The 21,021-nt window shown below is 37.5% G+C and overlaps 1 protein-coding gene across 1 annotated transcript; it reads left to right on the forward strand.

The window, feature by feature from the left end:
- Positions 1-81: 81 nt before the first annotated feature.
- Positions 82-20,698, forward strand: WARS1 (tryptophanyl-tRNA synthetase 1). Its single transcript, XM_053946172.1, has 12 exons — positions 82-123; positions 849-871; positions 3,432-3,646; positions 4,721-4,928; positions 8,269-8,377; positions 9,233-9,352; positions 9,949-10,131; positions 10,796-10,896; positions 12,143-12,255; positions 13,247-13,420; positions 16,581-16,721; positions 18,507-20,698. The coding sequence occupies exons 3-12, from the start codon at positions 3,518-3,520 to the stop codon at positions 18,663-18,665; spliced, it is 1,437 nt and encodes a 478-aa protein (XP_053802147.1). The 5' UTR covers positions 82-123; positions 849-871; positions 3,432-3,517; the 3' UTR covers positions 18,666-20,698.
- Positions 20,699-21,021: the final 323 nt, after the last annotated feature.

Here is a 21,021-nt window from a genome sequence, read left to right on the forward strand (position 1 = left end):
GTGACTGGAGCAGGAGGGAGGACCGTGTGAGGCAATGGTTCCGGGGGGTTGTGTTTCCCAGCCGGGAGCCGCGCCGGCCGTGCCGGCTGGGGTGATGCAATGGTGGTGACAGAGGAGCGGCGGGTGAGGAGCGGCGGGACGGGCCGGGACGGGCACCGGGACGGGCACCCGCGGAGAGACCCCGGCGGGCGGGAGAGGGGCTGGGTGGGTGGTCACTGCCGCCCCTGTGAGCGGTGCGAGGCGCCGGGTGTGGAGGGTCTCTGCCGGGCACGTTTTCTCCTTCCCCTTGAGATGCTTCGATGCACTTGAGGGCTTTTCCTCCATTCCCTGCGGGGCTGCCTCGCCAGAGAGTCAGGCCAAAGTGCCCTTTTCCCTGGGAAGGGCAGAGCGGGGTGTCCAGGTCACTGTAAAATGCGTCCCGCCGCACGAAGGGCAGGGCTGGCGGGTGGCTTTGCTCGGGCAGGGCGGGGCAGGGAACGCTGCGGGACGCCAGGGTTGGGAACATTGGCATGAGCAGTAATTTTGTGCACAGCCGTTCCTTGCACGGCAGCTTTGCTCTTATGCAGCTGCAGCATAGCCAAGATTCGTGTGGGGCGTTCTGCTGGTCACTCCTCAGTCTTTGAATGGTCGCGTTATCTGTCATCTTGGGGAATCGTGCTGCACTCTTTTGCTGTAGTTTCGTGAATAAACTGATGTTTGCCATGACTGGGAAGGTAGGTCTGCTATAAAGAGCAGCCTCTGTTGGAGTGCCTCTCAAGGTCTGTTTCACATGACATCTGTGTGGATGCCCAGTTCTTATTTTCTACCTACTTTAATTGTACTTTGTTTTGATTTTTTTTTTTTTTCAGGAGGAAAAACAGTTTTCAGGAATGTAAGTGCTTTTAGACTTAGTCTCACGTTCTTTCATTTGCTCATGAAAGCTTGTTCTGGTCTGATGTAATACTATTGTCTCTGAAAGTCGTAATGTACTTTTGTGCAATGTTTGTCTTCTTAACTTAATGTGAAACCCTGTTTTTTCATTCTTAGGTCTCTAACTTAGCAAGTCAGACTGCAGACAGTGAAAATTATTATAGATTGGTGATGGTCAGCCAGTTGGAAAGGGAGGAAGATGCAGTAGTTTTCTGATACCTTTGCCAAGGATTATTTTTGAACTTTGTCTCATAGCAATTTAATATTTTGAAGTGGACACAGGAGCAGTACCCATTATAAGTTACCTGCATTTCATAGGTAGAAAAAGCACACATGTCTTGACTTTCAAGTTCACACTGGATCATTCTAGACTCTGGTCCTAAATATCCTATTAGTTCATTCTCCAATTCCCATGCATCGTTTTTTCCTTCAGATCTGTTTGCCTATGGTATGGAATCTGTCTGGGACTTAATTTTTATAATATCAATAAGAGAGCAAGAAAAAAAAAAATCCTGATAAATAGTAGAAAATACAGACATTTCTTTTTAGTGGTTCACAATTGCATTAATGAATTTCAAAAGGTAAAGACCTGTGTTCCACATTACTTAATTCCTGGCTTGAATTCCAGTAGCAAAAGGGACAGTACTGAGGTAAATAGAGATAACCTTTAGGTAGCAGTCCATATGCTTTACATTTTATAGTCACAATAGCCTCATGTCTTGTTGCACCACCTGGATTACTTTTGCTACTTCTTAATGAAGATGCACCTTCATTTGAGATTATTTTTTCAGCTTAAATCCATGATATTCCAAACATTTTAAGGAGTCTAGTTTGCTGCTTTCCAGTATATGTGCCAAGTGTCAGGTGTCATTTCAGCTTTTCTGAATGGAGGCAATCCATCAGTAAGACTGTACTGTCAGGAATTAAGTTAAAACAACAAGTCACAATTTGTTCTACACCAAAGAAAATTCTTATTTATGTCTTTATTACTTTGTGAAATTTGAATCCAGTAAATATAAATGACATGTACCTATAGAAAGGGTGTGTGTTAATCTTCATAAACATTTTCTAATTTGCATTTATCCTATACTTTATTTAACACTTAAAATATTCTCTGCTCATGAAGAAGAGGAAGGCAATATCCAAATAAAAATATGTAATTAAATTGCAGGAATGTATCAAAAATTTGTTTGATCTGCTTCAAATTACTTTTTTTTTTAATCACGCTTTTGAACTGCAAAAAGTCAAGGGATCAGATTAGGTTAAAAACTTAAGTTTTATTATGTAATCTAAGTATGGTAATCCAAGGGTTAATACAGTAAACAAATTACATTAACAAGTGGATGTATCCACTTCTCAGTTGCTTTCTCAGGGTATTCAGCTGAAGCTGAAATGTGGGAGTATTGCATCTGACTGGCAAACAAAGCCTTAATGATAGGTATGTTTTGGTAACTACCTGGTTACCAAGTTGACCTTCAAAGTTTGCTAGGCAGGTAAAAGCTCTTTACAGTAGCAGCTTAAATTAGCACTATGTACATATAACCAAGGTTATGATTAGACTGATTATTTTGTAGAAGGAAGGCTTTGAAATACTGCTAACAGCTAATGCAGCTATTATATTAGGTTTTGTTTTGCTTGGATTTTTTGTTTGTTTTAATTCTGGGAAAAGGGAGCCAAAGGAAAGTGTATTTTTACTAACACTCAATTGTTCTGTGCTCCATGCACTGCAGTGGATCAGCAATTTGCCAGGGGGTCTCTCCAGAGAGAAAGACCTTTGCAAGTTTTTTACATGGGCACAGAGCTTCCCGCTGGGTGGACATGGGCACTGCATGGCAGAGCGTGCTTGGGCAGACTGCTGTGTTCTTAGTCTCAGCCATCTGCTCATCTTAAACCATCTCCTGTTGTTTTTCCTGCATAGTTCTGAGAAACACAGGCAAATTTACAGCCTATTGCTGACCTAAGGATTCTTTTGAAAGCAACATTTCTCGCCAGTCATCAATGTGTTTTGTAACTTCTGGAGAAAAGCCATAATGAAGATGACCAAGCTTTTCTCTTGTGTATCTTTCTTTGGGCTAAAGTACTCTATTACAAATACAAAGGCATAATTTTGTATTGTAGTTATGAAAGTCTCATCATCCAGAATTTGACAGAGTATCAGTGCAGGAACATTAACTAATCAGGAATCAGATAGCCTCTACCAGTTGTTGTGAGATGCTCTGAATTGTATAAACACATATTTAACTATTTTTCTTTTGCCACGGATTTGACTTTGAAAAGGTGTTCTAGTGTTAAATACATAGACAGGCAACATGAACAGTGATGTCTAAATTTACCTGGTGCTCTTCTCAGTCTGTGTTGATTTTTGTGTGAAATTGAAGCTCGCTGTGTAATGTCTCCACATTTATCAATTTGATATGAATAGAATGTGGTAGGACTCAGTAGAGTTTTTATTTTCTTATTCTATTCACCTAATCTTAAAGACTTACACTAAAGAGTAAAACATACTGCTGTTTGCCCTACAGTTCTCTTTGTTGCTGCTGTTTTGAATCTCCAAGCCAAAGAGTTGGAAGAGGATAAATTCAGTTGAGTTGTACCTAAACAGATCTTTATGCAGTCTGGCAAAATGGCTGACAGCCTGAACTGTGATTTGAAATCTCTGAGTCCACTTCAGCTGTTTGAAAGAGTGACTGAACAAGGAGAGAAAGTCAGAGCACTGAAAGCAGGAAAAGCACCAAAGGTATTTGCATTTCTTGTTTTGAGCCCATTCTTTTTTCGTTTAGGTATGTCTTTGAGTGCTGAAGAATTCTACAGTTCTAAGATCTGTTTTGCATTGTGATGAGAAAAACCCTTGTTAAAAACTGTTTATGTCCATTCTGTGAACTGTGGCATACCTGGAATAAGGCAGTAACTGGCAAGACTGAAGTTTTTACTCTTGAATTAAGAGCAGAGTCCTAGGCTTAGAAGCCTGCTTCATCCAGTTGCCATACCATGTGACAGGATCCAAGGCATTTATTTCTCAAGTAAATTTATGGAACTTGCGTTCTCCCCTGGTTTTAGATGGTTCATGAAAATCTTTTTCTGCAGGCATTATTGTAGACATTATCAAATATGTCTTCCTGTAACTGTACTGACAGTCCCTTCTTAATCTCCCTTAAATAATTTAGTAATTTGCCATTTATTTCAGGTTCCCTATTGTGTCATCACTATTTTGGCAAGGAGAGCTCAAAATGGGCTTTCTTAATGCATTGCCTGTGGGAGAAAGCCTTGAAAACTGGGAGTCAAATAAAGTGTTGTTCTATTTATTGCTTGCATGAGATTTTATAGTAGCTTTATATTAGAGAGGTCATAACCATAACTTCTTGTTCTAGTTTGTCTTCAAGTCTGTCAATGAATTGTAATGAATAAATTGTTTTAAGGTGAGCCACTAAAAGCGTTGTAAAGTAAATTAGATAATAATTTATATTTTATTTATATACCTTTAGAAATTTATGGTAAAAGTGCTAAGCTTGTTATACCTCTGAAAAGCAAGCAAGCATTTTTTTCCTAGGCAGAATTTGAAAAGCAAGTCAGAGGTGCTTTAAATGTCTTAGCAATGATGATGATTTATATTCTAATGAATAAGTAATTGCTTTTCTTCTACATGTGACATTGATGCCAAAAACATTTAAGTAAAACAGAGTTTAGGGTTTATTAATGATGCAATTCAGATCAAAGCATGGATGTGGGATTTAGAAAGGTTGGGACATTAATGTAATTGTCTATTTTAAGTATGTTAAGGCAAACAGTTGTTTGGGTTTTTTCCTTTATTCAGGATGAAATTGATGCAGCAGTGAGGATGCTCTTATCATTAAAACTGTCATATAAAACAACAACAGGACAAGATTATCAGGCAGGCTTGCCTCCAAAAGATCTTGCATTAATAAACAATGGTACAGCTAAAGAAGAGGATGAGGATTTAGTGGATCCCTGGAATGTGCAGACATCAAATGCTAAAGGCGTGGATTATGACAAGCTCATAGGTATAACTCTTCCTTCACTGCTACTAAGGAATTTATGTAAAGTGATCCTAATGACCACAGAAACAGCAAGGCATCATAACAAATCCAGATCAAAACATCATAGGTAACATTTAATTTATGTCTAATCTTAGCATTTCCATGTCTAAAGAATTTGCTGTAAGAGATGAAAATGTCCAAGGTGGAGATTTCCTATGAAAGACTTAAATACTTAGCAAAGAACTTTTTAAAAAATCCAAGTTTTAATGTGGTTTGTTTTTTGGTGTAAGGACTGTTATTAGAAATTGCACTAATGAAGGCGCTGTGAGTATTCAGGGACTGGAATGCAGAAGAGCATTTTGACCAGCCAGAAGGATTCTTCCTACCCGCTCCTCACATCGCTTATAGATTAGAGAAGGCAGGAATGATCCAAAACTAATGCAGAAATCTATTAAGTCTAATGACTTCTTCAGAAGGCACACTTAGAGGCTGCCAAGTGCTGGCTGGAGTGAAGGAGTTGCAGCTCATTCAACAGCATGCAGTGTAATGGAAAATATTTCAGATGGGGTTAGTACAAAACTTGCAAAGTTTTGTAATTTAAGAAACAGAGGTCTAGGTAATTTCCTTATTGATTTTACAGTTTGCTGTTTTAATAACTTGTTTGAGTCTAGCATAGAAACAAGTGAGAGAACTATTCATTAATTTCTCTGTTTTTCCTTTTGTTGTTATTGTCAATCTTTAATTCATGTTTAGTATGTCAGTTGTACGTTGCTGAGGTCTGCTTAGTAGTTTTTTTTCTCACAATAAAGCATACACCCTTATGTTGCAGTAATCATATTTACTTTTGGGACAGTTGCTTGTGTCAGCATTATTTTAATTCTTTGTGATGTTACTGAGAGACTGTGTCAAATGTATGTACACATTGGCTGAGTCTGCAGGAAGTAACAGGAGAAAGTGGGAAAGGGAGTAGTGTGCAAAGAAAAATATAGGTCAGTGTGAGAGAAGGAAAAAAAATTATTAGAATCTGTAAGTGGAAAAGATCTCTCATAATCTTATTACTTGCATAAGAGTTACAGAGAAGTGATTTGGGTTTCTTTTCCTTGGGGGGAGGGGTCCTGAGCATTTTAGAAAAGGATGAAGTGTGCAATCATGGTGGCACAATCTCAGGATCTTCCTAAAAACGATATACTATAAATCAGTTCATGCCCTTTTTTTCCAGTAACTGTGTACATAAGACCTTTCATCTTCCATAGAGTGTGGGTTAGCCTAAAGGGTTTTTACTTCTTTACACTACTCTCAGATTAGTGAATTTGATAAATAAGTAATTTTGTTTGTTCTAAGTGCTATGTTGGAAATTTCTCAAAGAATACTAGCCTAGCCACTTCAGGATGTGAAGCAGTTGCTGGTTGATACTGATAAGCTTCCTTCTTTTCCTTCCCTTTTTAAGAATAACAATTAAAGTTATTGTCTGAGAACTTGTTACATTGGCTAGCTCCTACCCTAAGGGAAATTTTTGTGCCACCTATAATCTGTTACTGGTGGTACCTGAGAACGTTGCCACTGTGCTTACATTTAATCAAACACAGATAAAATGAAAGCAGTGTGTGAATTGAAAGAGGTCTTCTTCTCAAATTGTTGTCCTAGATATGCACTTAAGTCTATGGTAGCACAACAAAACAGCCTGAAGATATTATGGGAAGAAGGGTTCTGTCAGCTAAGTACTAGATATGAACATCCCTAAAAATTTAATGATTGGGAATTATTTCCAGGTTTATTTGCTTCAGCACATGCCCACAGATTGAGGTGAGGTGGACAGGCCAGTCCAATTCCACAATTCCTTCTTCTAGCCCTTCTTTAAGGTAGGATTGGCCTTTGCATTCTTCCAGCCTCCAGGAGCCTCTCCCTGTTGTCATGACTGTTCAGAGATCATTGAGACTGGCCTGGTCACCAGTTACTGTAGGACAAATATTAGGGTATACGTTTCTCTGTGTAGTTATAACAGGGCAGTGGCAAAGAGGAAAAGTGCACAATGAATTTTCAGCAAACGCAAATATGCTTTTGAAAATGGCAGTTCTCAGGACTTCTGCACAGTGAGTTGAAAGCTATATTTTGGTAAAAGCTAGAACACCAGAGATGAAAAGCACACTAGGAATTTTTTTTTAAGCTTTTTTAGGAGCAGTGACTGTGTCTTTGTCAGAAGCTGTTTTAGAAAGGCAGATTATTTGTGAGCAGAGAGCCGAAGATGTTCTGAACATTCAAATAGGAGGAAATAGGTAGGGAAAAATGATCCATTTTTTTAAGAGAAAAGGTGAACATGGGCAAAGAAAGGGGAGTTATGCAGCCTGTGCATGTTTAATAAAGATATTTATGCATTTCCAGTGAAGTGTTCTATACCCCAGAGAGCTTTTCTAATCACTTTCTATGACAGCACATGAATATTTCTAGGGTAGCTAGTCCCAGTTAATCCAGGGCATTTTCATGTTTTCTGTTGCTGTCAGATTAGCCTCTTACCAGTTTCTGTTGATGTGCTGAATCATTTTCATGCTCATTTAATCTCTTTTTAGCATTCATTCAGATTTAATTCTTTTGCCATTTTGTGATGCATTTTGCATTTTATTAATACCATGTTGAATAGTTCTAATATTAAATAGAGCAGAACAGTAGCAAGCAGTAGATTCTTACATAGATTTTTTTCAAACAAGTTTAAATCATAGAGCATTGGCCTGATTATTAAGATCCCAGAATTACTGGTAATAGGGAAAATACTGCTATTTTACTCTATCACAGCCTTTCCTAAACCACCAAGTCGTAAGTCTTACTGATTGCCATGAAGAGCGTTATGCATTTCCTTTTCAAGCCTCTTGAGGGGAGCAGTGTCTGTAATCATATACATATTAAAGAAGAATTAAGTTTGCAGAAGAGTATTTGGGGCTGGTGATGTTGTTTGAGTGAAAGCAAAAGAAGATGTTGTCTGACAGCAAAAAAATCAGACATCGAGAGAAACATTCAGAGCCTCATAGGGATTTTTATTGTATGGCTTAGGCCAAGTTGGTGGTCTGAATGTGTTTCTTTAGCATGGTGTTTTGCTTGGAATGCTTCTGCTGTAAGGAGACTGCAATTAAAGTAATTTGTGGATGGAGAAATACTGCGTGTTGTGAGTGAGCTGAGTCTCCTAGCATAGAGATAATACTGGAGGTGACTGCTGGGTCTTCAGGCAAGAATCAGGAAAATTGACTTTGTCTTTTTGACTTGAAGATGTCTTTTTTAATCTAGCCTGTATTTGGTATGTTCTTGGTGTTCCAAGATCTGGTTATAGCTATGCTGTGCTTATTTTAATTTTTTTTTTAACATTTTATGATTATAGTTCGGTTTGGCAGCAGTAAAATTGACACAGATCTGATTAATCGAATAGAAAGAGCTATTGGGCAAAAACCTCACCACTTTCTACGTAGAGGAATCTTTTTTTCCCACAGGTGAGTTTTTCTTTTATTAAACTTCAAAAGGTCCTGTTGGGCAGAGTTCCTGCAAGAGTTATTGGGAGAAGCCTGTAACTAGCAAAACCCATGTGCTTTTATGCCAAGCAAACCAACTGTGCCATTTGAAATTAGCAACTATTGCAGATTTCCCCTGGCAACGCTTGAAACTCTTGATTGCATGGGTTTCTGATGTGTCCTCAGGAAACCCAAACTGAAGAAATGTGTTCAGAGTGCAGGCTTGTTTTGACTCTGTGTCAGCAGCCAGAGGCAGTGGCTTGGCAGAGAACTGCAGGTGCCACTGCTGGTTTCAGCAGGGCTCCCATGCATCTGTTTGTGGTACAGAAAAGGCTCAGGGAATAGTCTTAAGCATGAGCCTGCCAGTGACCTTCACAGTTTAATTGTTAGCACACAGGGGCTTTTGAGCTGTGGCACCAGCAGGTTTCACAGAAGGGCCTGAGCATGACTGAGGGCATGACCTCTGCCAGAGGTCAGCTAAGCTGCTTGGTTGAACCTATTTGAGAAATGGTCCCTGGCTGCTTTGCTAGGCTTTAGAGATTATTATCCAATGAAGTAATTTTAAAAGTTGCACAATTTCAACATTAAGTTTTCACTTTTGATTTCATTTTTCTTTGAGTTTTTTTTTGTCCCTGTGAAGACTGAAGGAGACCATGCTTTTCTTAAATTAAAAAATGGCTAAACAAGAACTTTCTTATTTCTAGGACACCTAACATACTGTAATTTATTTATAAATACTTTTGGCTTTAAAAACACTCCGATTTTGAATAAAGGCTTTTTACTGTAGATATTTCTTGCTAAAGAGTTGTATCTTGTTTTCTCTGTTTTTTTCTTTAGAGATATGGACCAAGTACTTGATGCTTATGAAAATAAGAAGCCCTTTTACCTTTATACAGGCAGAGGGCCATCCTCTCAGGCAATGCACGTTGGTCATCTCATCCCATTTTTGTTCACAAAGTAAGCTATTTCTACTGGCTGTATTAATCAAAGCGTTTTTTTCAAAAGAAACACTGAATGAACATGGCTTGTGAAACTGCCAAAATGATACATGGCAAGGAGTTCTGATTATGTGACGTGAATATTAATGAATTCAATTCAGTCTTACCTTTTCACTGAAATTATTACAATCCCTGCATCACCATAAAGCCCTCTTCCTTACTCCCTTAGCCATGTGGCACTCCTTAGAATTTCTGCTGTTCCTAAAAACCAGTTCCTTACAAGACTCAGTAACATTGCTCTGTAAGGTGCTGCCTGCAGCAGCAGGACACGGAAATATTGAGCTCAGAAAGGTAAAACCTCTTTGAGTTCTGGTTCCTTTGCAACTGGTGACCTCTGTCATGTGTACAGGAAATAGTAAGTGTGAGACTTTCTTCTAGGTAAGTTGCCATTATCATCTGTATAAAACATTTTCTCTGTTCACATAAATATAACAGCATATGCCTACAAAGAGCAGATCTCTCCATATATTATTTAAATACATAAAATATTTTAGCTGCATGATTTACATATTCATTTTAACTTAATTTAGGATAAAACATGTCTGCTTCTATTAGGTGGCTTCAAGAAGTATTTGATGTTCCCTTGGTAATACAGTTAACTGATGATGAGAAATACCTTTGGAAGGACATGACAATTGAGAAGGCATATGAATATGCTAGAGAAAATGCAAAAGACATCATTGCATGTGGTTTTGACATCAATAAAACCTTTATATTTTCGGATTTAGACTATTTAGGGTAAGTATGAATTTCTTTTGAGCATTGTAGTGAAAAAAGTGTCTGTGTTTTCTCTCTGACTTTGACTACCAGCAGTGTTTTAATAAGCATGTCTAAATTTGAAAGCTTCAAATTTATTTTGAAACATATTATTGAAATTGAAACATATTACTTTTTCTTCTAACATATTATATATATATATATATATATTATTTTCATTCTCCTCTATAACATATGAGCAAATACTTATGTGTGCAATGTGTAAATTAGGAAAAATATATTAAACCAGCTAAAGTGTAAAAATACCTAAACCACCAAGAAACTTCCTGATTGATATGCTTAAGATAGTATCAAAATCTCTCAGATGTGTTTACACTTTATTGGCTTTAACAGAAGGCATTGCAGCAACTTGTTGTGATCAATTATTTTAATAATTCAGCATTGAGTGAAGTTCAAAGAAAAATGTTTATAGTAATTATTGGGGGAAGGGAAGAATAAATTAAACTTTAAAGGCATAAAATTCCTGTTTGTAAATGATTCTCTAATTATCATCTCAATTGACCACAAAAAGTCTGAAACTGAGATTTAATCCTGCAGGTTTTTTTACATTCTCAGCTTTTGCAGTCAAAGTTTGTACATATACTCTCCTCCTCTTCTCATTTTATTTTTCCACTTTTTTTTTCAGGACAAGTGCTGGATTCTACAAAAACATTGTCAAAGTTCAGAAGCATGTCACATTTAACCAAGTGAAAGGAATCTTTGGCTTTACAGACAGTGATTGCATTGGTAGGAAATGGTACTAGTTACAAGAAACAGTGCTTGCTTTCACTTTCAATTGAGCTTAATTAATTGATTTTAAGTAATAGTTTAAAGAGTTTAGTGTCTGCCACTCATGAAAAAGACAGAAAAAGCAGGAGGATTATGTTTCTAGGCAGATTCTGATGTTATTGTTGTTCCTTCAGAATAAAACATACTTTACAATGAAATTTCTAGTATAACTTCTACCTTTTTAACTTTAGTAAGAGCAAAATACAAAACAAAAATGTTAAGGAGTCCAAAACAGAGAACAACTTTTTCTATTTTCTTTTTTATTCTTTTGTTACAGTGATTGGAGCTATAGGCAGTCTTACCTCCTAGAAATTTCTCTGCCAAATTTTTAAAGAAACTTGTGAGAAGAAGTTGCATTAATACACATAGGCATTTACATATGTAAAGGATTAAAAATGAGTAAATGAAAAAAATAAGTGCTGAATACCCTGGTTATCAAGGTGCTGGGTAACTCAAGTCTTCTATTTACTTCACTGCAATTGCAGGTTTCTGTCACAAGGCCAAGATAAAGGATTCTGTGTAAAAATGACAATAAATCCTGGATGTTTCTGAGCATTCTTCATCCAGTAATTAGGCCAGTTACAACTTTCAGCGTTCACTGTAACCAAGGAACAGGTTTCCACTTGTTTTAGTAGTGCTCTGATAAAGGATGGTATGACTTCATCACATGTGTGTAAAAGTCCACTATTTGCTGTCTGTTCTGATAGGACTTTGATCAGTTCCAGATTGGCCACGTTGGGATTAAGCCTGTATAAAAAAGAAAACTGGGTATATCTGAGATGCTCCATGGGTACAGAGTGCTTATAGCAGTGATTTAAGATCTTAGAGGGAAGCTTATGTGAAGACTGTAGCAATTCTGTTATAAAGTGAAAAAAAATGAAAAGCTTAGTCAGTTCTGTTTCTGGAAAGGACAGATAGTTCAATGATCAAGAGAGTATGCAGTGATGAACTTTTGCTGAATTCAGTGTGGTCGCAGCTTGCCTTCTGTCATTAATTTCTATGTCAGTTGAAGGTTTGTTGACATTGCAGAAGGTAAAGGCGAAAAGGTTTCCTCAGATAAGGCAGCAGTGACGGATAAAGATAGAGCTTGGTCTTCAGCTAAGTATTTGGATGATTCACTTGTGCATTTTATGCACTGCAAAAAATTCTCTCTATTTATCACTGCTCCTCTTGATTGATTAGCTTTTCCAAACATGTTTTTTAGGTAAGATCAGCTTTCCTGCTATCCAAGCTGCTCCGTCCTTCAGTTCATCATTTCCACAGATATTCAATGGCAAGGAGAATATTCAGTGTCTTATCCCATGTGCTATTGACCAGGTAAGAAAATCATATTGCTTAGTTAGGTTTTCATGGATTTGGGTTTATATCGTACCATTCAGGTTTCATGGTGATGTCTCAAGGCATCTGTAAAACATTGCTGCAAGGATCTTTCTGAGGTAGAAACTGAAAGACGTAAAAGATGAAAAGATGAAGGATTAACCCAACAATCATGTATTCATCCAGTCTTGGATCTCTCTTGATCTCAACTCCATTCACACTGAGCTGACATCTAGGAAAGCAAAGACTGTAACATCTATGCAAAACCACACCGACGTGGGGGTAGGAAGAAACTTTTGGCCATCTCCATGGTAACTTGGACAAGATGGAATGAGCTCAACGTGCAGCATAAGAGATTTCTGTTGAACCATGGGGAAAAACCCTCTCTCAGTAAGAGTAAAGAAGCACTGAAATAGTTTGCCAGAAAGGCTGCAGAAGCTTAAGAATTCAGATTTAGAGAGAGAACTGAAAGAATATCAGATACAAATTAGAGTAGTAGGGTGTTTATTAAATAAGTAGTATTTCTAGGAATCACATCCTGCACTGTCTGAATCTTTAGCTATTTTAGTCACAGGGACAGACACTGGAAGATGATGTAATCATATTAATCAGCCACAATATTATGAAGTAAAATTTCACTTTGGTTTAAGTCACATCATCAGCATAGCGCTGCCAGCTTGCTTGCTGATTTAGATCAGATTTTCTGCTGGTTGTTAAAATGCTTTGGGAGAAAGCTTTCATCTTAGACTGCATCCATCTCCAGGCCTATTAAGCATAGTTTTAGCAACTATCTGTATTAATGTAAAATTTTGTAAATATGCCTATTACTTCAGGGAATCAGAGTGTACAGCACTATGGAAAAGGGAAACTGTTTTTTTCAGTTTTTGGTTTTTGACATCACTTTTTACGACATGAATGAGTCAGCATCAAGCAGAATTGATTTCAAATCATATTTTTCAACTTTATTCTGTGCTTTTATTGGTTGTTTCAGGATCCTTATTTTAGAATGACCCGCGATGTAGCACCAAGAATTGGACAGCCTAAACCAGCCTTACTCCACTCAGTTTTCTTCCCAGCCCTACAAGGAGCACAGACCAAAATGAGTGCTAGTGACCCAAACTCCTCCATCTTCCTCACTGATACACCCAAACAAATCAAGACAAAGGTAAGGACCTGCAAAACCTGATAGAATGAAGCATTACAACAAAAAGGAGAAGTCACGGAATCATAGAGTCATTTGGGTCAGGAAAGACTCTTAAAGTCATAGAGTTCAACCATAAACCTATCCCTGTCAAGTCCACCACTGAGCCATGTCTATAGGTACCATATTAGTAGAATAGTGTCCAGCTTCATCAGAAAGTGCTGCAGAGGTTGGCCCACAGCTCCTACCTGACACTCCTTTGATATCCCCCTCAGCTGTCTGACACTCCCTTCAGAGGTCCTTCTGGTTGCAATGACAGTTTTTAGTGTTTTCCTTGAACATGTATGAATCAGGTTTTCTATACATTTCATGGCAAAGCATCTTCAGGAATTGACTGAGTTATGCAAATTTAGCTAGACTATGAAATATGATCTTTTGCCTTACCAGCTAGTCTGACAGTACAAATATTAGCTGGGATAGTGTACAAAACGTGTTTGTTTTTCTGATACCTGCAGAGCAGTGGTGTAAGAATAAGAGCTGTGGAGGCTCATGCTCTTAAAATAATTATGTTGCCATAGTTTTGAAATCTGACAGGCCATGATGTAAACCTCATATACAGCTCGTTGTCTTGACTGCTTGACTTGACTCTTTGTTGGGAGCACCAAACATTACATGGTGTTAGTTACAACACAAGTCAGACCTTTCCTGCTGCTTGAGAATCTATTGTTGCTGATTCACAAAGAAATCTGCTCACTCCAATTTACAAATAACCATTATGCTGAATTTAAACTCAGAAGGGGTATTTCCTTCTGAGTATGTTCCTAAGTTCAAAGGAAGATTGCTCTTATCTCATGGCAGATGGTCTAATTTTGCAAAAGTTCACTCGTGTTGTGGTATTTAAAGAAAATGAAAATCAGTCCTTGGGAAGGAACTTATAGGCATGAAACCAGACATATATAACAGACATAAATAACTGTCAAGAAGAAAATATGTTTATGTTGTTTCTATTGAGCAGGCTTGGATTAATTCTCTTATGGTGAGACTCTCTGACAGCCACCCCATAACGCTTCATTCTCTTCTGTAGAAACTGATTAAGCAGTGCTGTTTTGAAGAATTGGAATTCTTCATGTATTTGGATTATAATAATTCCAGTTTATTTGCACAATTACAGAGTTGCTTTAAAAAAAACAAAGTTGTAATTTCAGAATAGAGAATACATGGTTAATGGTAATATTGGTAATATTCTTCCATGTTTTTTTCCTGGCAAGTAATGTGTGATCTGCAATGAGATGCACATTCAGAAGTCCTAATTTTACTGTCTTTAAACTAGTTGAAAAAATAAAAAAACAATTCCAGCTACTAGGAATAGAAAAGACATAAAGAAAAATCTGAACATGATGTAAAGTGTTGAGTAATGGAGGGCAAGCTGAGATTTATTTCAGCTTCTGAAGCCCATCAGAAACAAACCTTTATGGAAATACAGCTCGAGTGAAAGACCAAATACTGTTACAGCAAATAAATAAAATATATATTAGGAAAGATGGCTTCTGGTCATGAATGAAGGTTAAAAAGAGAATGCTACACTGGACAAAATAAATACTGCTTACAGCATTTTTCAGATTATTGGTACATTGCTAATTTATAAGGTTCAAAACTTACAGATAATGGAAGATAAAAAATTACTATGTATTGGGAATAGCTAAGAGGATTCTGGGTAATCTAATGAGATGAGTGGCAGCATTTTAATAAACTATTCTTATTGTACCTATCAGCAAATTACAACTCAGTTACTTGTTTGTTTTCCTATAAAGTGTTATTTAGATTTTATGTTTATAGACATATTGAGGGATTCAGAGAAATTCAGGGGGAAAAAAATCAGTGCATCACTATGGATAGGTCACTGAAACCCTCAGTTAATGAGTAGATGCCAGAATATGTAAAAAAAATGAATTTGAGATTAGGAAAGGAATCATTCTGTGTTTGAACAAAAAATGCTTTCACCTGGCATGTTGTATTTAATCCTTCTCTGTTTAGGAAGAGCACAAATTGTAGAGATAAAGGGCATTGAAAAAATTTCATGCAGGCTTACAAAATCTAATAAGGAGGAAGGTCAGTGCAGAAGAGTATGTAAAAACTTCATTTTACAGATGCTGAGACAGCTGTTCAGGCTGCCCTACAATAGAAGAATAGATGTGTGTGGCAGATGGCAGTTCATTGCCTTAAAATATCCATCAGTGCCTGATTTCTGATTGTAGTTCGTTGCCACAAGACTTCGTCTGTAACTTGGTGCTTGGAGAGATTCAGAAAAGCACTAGACAGTCTATGCAGGTAATAGGAATGTTCATAAATTGTCAATATATAACAGCTCCTAGATACCAGAACTAAAAAAAAAACCTACTTCATATGCAAACGTGTCTCTTGGCAGGTTGATTATGGTATCTCAAAAGATACAAGAGCTAAATGAAAGCTCAGCATATGGTTAAGAAATACTTTTTTTCTTCCAATTAGCAATTTATTTTGTTTAAATTTGTAGAAAGATTAGCATCCTCAGAGAGTTCTACATATGTATAAATGCTCAAAATAGGCCAGTGACTTCTGAATTTATTGGGAACGGGATTAGCAATTACCTCTGTTCAGTAGTGCTGTTCATCTGCCTATAGGAAACTGTGCTTAAAAAGAGGGAGGCTGTCAGCAAATATTCCATTTTTAGACTGAACAATTGGGCATTGGTGTGATTTTAAGCATTCTAGACAGACTTCTGTAATGTTTAACTTTGCTTTCTCTTGTTTTTCTTTTCCCCAAACAGAGATAAGGTTATCTCTAGAATTTCTGCAGTATTTTCCATGCCGCCTTCATCTCTTCCAAAATTAATTTCTTGATAAAGTAAATATCTTAATTTTTGTTACATGAAGTACATTTTCAGCAAAAGGGACTTAAAACTTTTTTGACTGAGTCTTGGGTAGATTATTTTTAATTTTCACTTATTTTTTTATTCTGATTATGCAGTCTGAGGAGTATGTGTACAGCCATTTTTCCCTGCTGGGTTCTAATTACCTCCTTTTTTTCAGTCCTGAGGCTCTGCTTTAACTTGTCCCACTCATTCCTCAGCTAATCCTTAGTGAAGAATTTGGAGGATCATGACACATCTGTTTGCAATAAAGTAATCCTGATTGTGTTGTTTCAGATTAACAAGCACGCCTTCTCGGGAGGCAGGGACACCATTGAAGAGCACAGGAAGTACGGAGGCAACTGTGACGTTGATGTGTCTTTTATGTACCTGACTTTCTTCCTGGAAGATGATGACAGGCTCGAGCAGCTGAAGCAGGTGAGTAACCAAACTGCAGACAGGGTTATTCATTCCCTGCTGTGAGGACAAAGCTGTGCCTCAGCCCTCAACAGAGCTGTAGCTCAGTCCTCCTGTGAACCTTCTCCAGGAAGGTGGTTTTGGTGTTAGTCTCATGTTCTCCATCCCTTTCAAGTTTCAGTATTAGTATCTCAGTTTTTGTTTCTTTGCAGTGTTCTTTCTCACAGGCCAATCTGTCTCCTTCAAAACACTAGGGATTTTTTTTGGTTTAACAGGAATCTCCAACATTCTGTAGGACAGCATCTTCCCTACCTTTCAAATGAGGTCACCTTGGCATTAGTGTTGTTTTAATTGTATAATGCACTCTGCCTGTTCCTTATTATAAAGTACCTAAACATTCTGCAAAACTACAAAAGCTCATGTCTAGTTTTGGTTTGGTTTTGGTTTTTTCTCATCATCACAAGAAATTTAATAGTTCTGAGGAATTGATTCATTGATCCCAGGCAAAAACTGCTTCATATATGTTGCTTTTTCTTTAAGCCTACCTGGCAGACTTCTGTCCCCAGAGCTGGTAGCAAGCCACTTTCCTTCCTTTCATCACCAGTACTAGGTGATGTGTTTTCTCTGGAAGGCAGGAGCTCCAGTAGATAACACCCATGTCACATTGGTTTATCAACTTTCTCCTGCTGGAAACAGCTTCAAAAAAAAATCAAGAGCTGCAGATTCTTCTCCAGCCCTCTACTCCTTCCCACACAAGAGCAGGGTTGGATAGCTACTCTTTTCTGTGCTGTTGTAAATTCCTTATGGAAACCTGAAGCACATTTGGCTTAATGAGATTTTTTCCATTGATCTCCAACCGCTGCAAGAGTGTCAGCCTAAGTCTGCTGCAGAGCACAAAGCCTGGCCCACAGCTTGCAGCTTGCTGCAGTGGTGCCTCAGAACCTGGGTAGAAAACATGAACTTGCCCACTGTAGCAGCATCAGTGCAGCTGCTTCACGTGTAGCATCAGAGGACACTTCCAGAGAAAGTAATGTTGGTGTTTTTATAGCAAACTAACAAGCAAAAAATAACATGCACACCTCAAACCACACCATTGAAATTGCAATTCCATTTGTTCTTGTTAATGTATTTTACTCTTGCTGAGTGAACATAAGCAGCATTTATACCTTGAACAGGTGTTACAAATGGCTTGATGATGAGGAGAGGTAATCATGTTTATTGTCATTTCAAATATAGCTGAACTGTCCCAGCCATGGTTGCTAAATGTGGCTGAACCAATAGACTGTTGGCCTGTGCTTCTAAGCTAAAGCATTTCAGAATTGAGCAATGGAATGGATTACCAACTCTGAATATGACTACAGTGTAAACATAGATTCTGAGTGTTTTTGCTATAAAAAGGATATTTTAATCACATCTAGTCTCTTACCAAACGCAATGAGAGAAAAATATGAAAATTTGTACCTGTAATTGAAAAAAAAAGAAAAAAAGGCTTAGACTGTTTATTTGAACTGGGATTCTGGAGAGGAAAATTGCAGTTTCCTGCAAGTAATTACAGGATTTCCTAACTAAACTAGTGAATGTAGTTTATTCAGTCCTTAAAATGTCACATACAAAGTTTGCCAGCTGTCTTAATGTTTTAACAGGCAACAAGCAACTCTGCAAGTTGCATTTTCAGAGTGATACCAGATAATCTTCTAAGGCATGTACTTACTTTTAAGTAATCCAAATCTGTCTTTTAAAGAAATACTGATGACTGAGTCTTTTTGTGAATGGCACCATGTTCAGCAACCAACATTTTCTTGACAGGCCTACACCAGTGGGGAATTGCTCACAGGGGAGCTGAAGAAGGTACTTATTGAAACAATGCAGCCCTTGGTAGCAGCTCATCAAGAGAGAAGGAAGCAGGTCACAGATGAAATTGTGAAGCAGTTCATGACTCCAAGGAAGCTGGCTTTTGAATTTTGAAAAAATGTATATGTAACTTAGCACTTCATAATCCACAGCCAAGTAATTGTTGTCTTCTTTTGTGTGTCATCACTCCCTAGTTATGGACAGCCTGTAATTGGTGCTTTATAAATAATGAGTAAATGATCATGAACAGCAGAGTACAGAAAAAGTTTAAAATAGGACTTGTATCTATTTAAAATCAGAATATGCAAGACAGAATTGATCAGTCTTGCAGAAAAGCATGTATGTCAGCCCAACGTTGTATTTAAATGTATTTCATGTTGAAAATATAAATAAAATTTCCATTTGATGATAAAGGCTAACTTGGAAATTGTTTTAAATATGTTGGTAAGAGGTCATATCTCAAAGTAATAAATAGTAGCTCAATTTTCTTTTGTACTATGTACCTTGGTTTACTAGATTTACATCTTCTTGGGCTGCTGAGAACATGCTGCACACAAAAAAAGTAGTGAATGTTACAAAGTGGGATCAATACAGAAAGAGTGGACATCTGTGATTTGAACACTGAAGAAAGAATATATCAGATTTGTCTTGCTATCACCTTCCTCTTTGACATTGGGCAAGTTGCAGAAATCTCACTGTACTTTATTTCTGCAGCTCTTGACCTCATCTGAGTGCCTCTGGAAGGAGGAGGTCATCAAGAAGTTGTCAGGTCCTTGATATTCTCAGGTGGAAGATAGCATAGAAATGCAAATATTAGTTTCTAGGTATAAACAACAAGTGTTAAATCATGATGTGAAAATTGAAGTCACACTGGACACAGGGATACTTCTAGTACTGTCTGTTTTCTTTCACTGCACCAGGAGGTTTAAACTAGGGATATTTATTTTAGGATGTATTCCAGTGAGAAAATATACTTTGTTAAAATACCTGATGTAATATTTAATTATCTCCTTTCTTCAAAAGAACTTCAATGTCTTTGCTCTGATTCCTGGAAGAAAAATCCAAATGATTAGCTATTTGTTTTGATCTGAACAGTGCTGAGTGCAAACTGTTAGATCTGTCTTGTATAGAATAGAAAATTGCTAGCCCAGGTGTAGTCTTAGCAAAGGTGGTTTTATTTGATGTAGATAACACAGGTGGGCTAACCTGGTTATGTTTGTTCAAGGAACCAAGGAAAAGGCAGAAGTGCAAGGCAAACCTAGGCTTATTGCATGAGTTTCAAACTTGTGCTGGAAATAGCAAGGCTTAGCTTTTGTCTTTTTATTTACAGTTTATGTGAGCTGACATTTCTAATCTAATGCCATTGACTTCAGTGAAAATGTTTCCCAGAGACTGTCTCCATAACCCACAGGCAAAGCATCTTAATGCCAGCAAGGGCTTAACAATGAGTAGAAAACCTTTTTTTTTCCTAGAAGTAGTGCAGCAATTCTTAGGGGAAAAAAGCAGCTTCTTAAATCCAGTAATAAATAAGCTAAATCTTAATTACTTTAGACTTTAATGATGACTTTCGTGTTCTTGCAGTCTACTCTTTGTCATCTTTGAGCCATACATAAAAGATAAGCCTTAAATTGACTTTAAAAGTGCTTTTACAAACTTATAATGCAAATATATTGTTTAAAATATGCAGATTTGTTCTGCTAGATTTATTTCATTAGCTGAGAATTAATTTTGTTATTCAGCAAAGGGAAATATGCTGTAGGAGAAACAGAGCCGTGTTCTAGATAAGCAGATGGATTATTTTATAACAACAACTGAACTATGTTTTGAAAGCTCTAGAAAGGAAAGTGATAGTAAAACTATTTAGTATTTGTTTGCTGTACAAGCACTGTTTTCAAGTCCTCTTAGAAATTCATAATAATATGCTTCTGAGATGGTAGTTTCTCGGAGGAGTCTTGATGAAATCCTGACTCCATTGCAATTATGGTTCATGTCCCAGGGGTCATTTTAAAGGTCAAGACAAGGCAGTTTTCAAAAACACACTGAAATGTTATCCAGACATTGTTCATTACATTTTCCTCAATTTGCTCATTTTGTCCATCTCACTGTAATAAAAATGTAGATTAAAGTCTGTATCAAGCTTTTTTTGTTTTACTTTTGTTTTTTTTAAGCTTTAAATTACCATTACTCTGGTTTTGACCTCTCTTCCTACCTTTCTAGGTGTTAATTTGTCATCTGATGTAGCTGGTCCTTGTTTTGAAGTGTTGGGACAGGGTGCCTGAGAACCTCCTTCCAGGTAGACTTCAGACTGCTCCCAGACTGAACTAGTAAGGGTCAGTTGTCCAGAGAGGACCTGGTCCCAGGCCAGACTGGATGTTGGATGTCCCTGTGCACAGCAGGCAGCTCTGGGATGGGGGAAGGTCAACGAGACCTGTTTGCAGTGACACCTCAGTGGGTTTGGTTGAAACTGGTG

Source organism: Vidua chalybeata, chromosome 6, assembly GCF_026979565.1.
Source record: "Vidua chalybeata isolate OUT-0048 chromosome 6, bVidCha1 merged haplotype, whole genome shotgun sequence".
Lineage (NCBI taxonomy): Eukaryota > Metazoa > Chordata > Aves > Passeriformes > Viduidae > Vidua > Vidua chalybeata.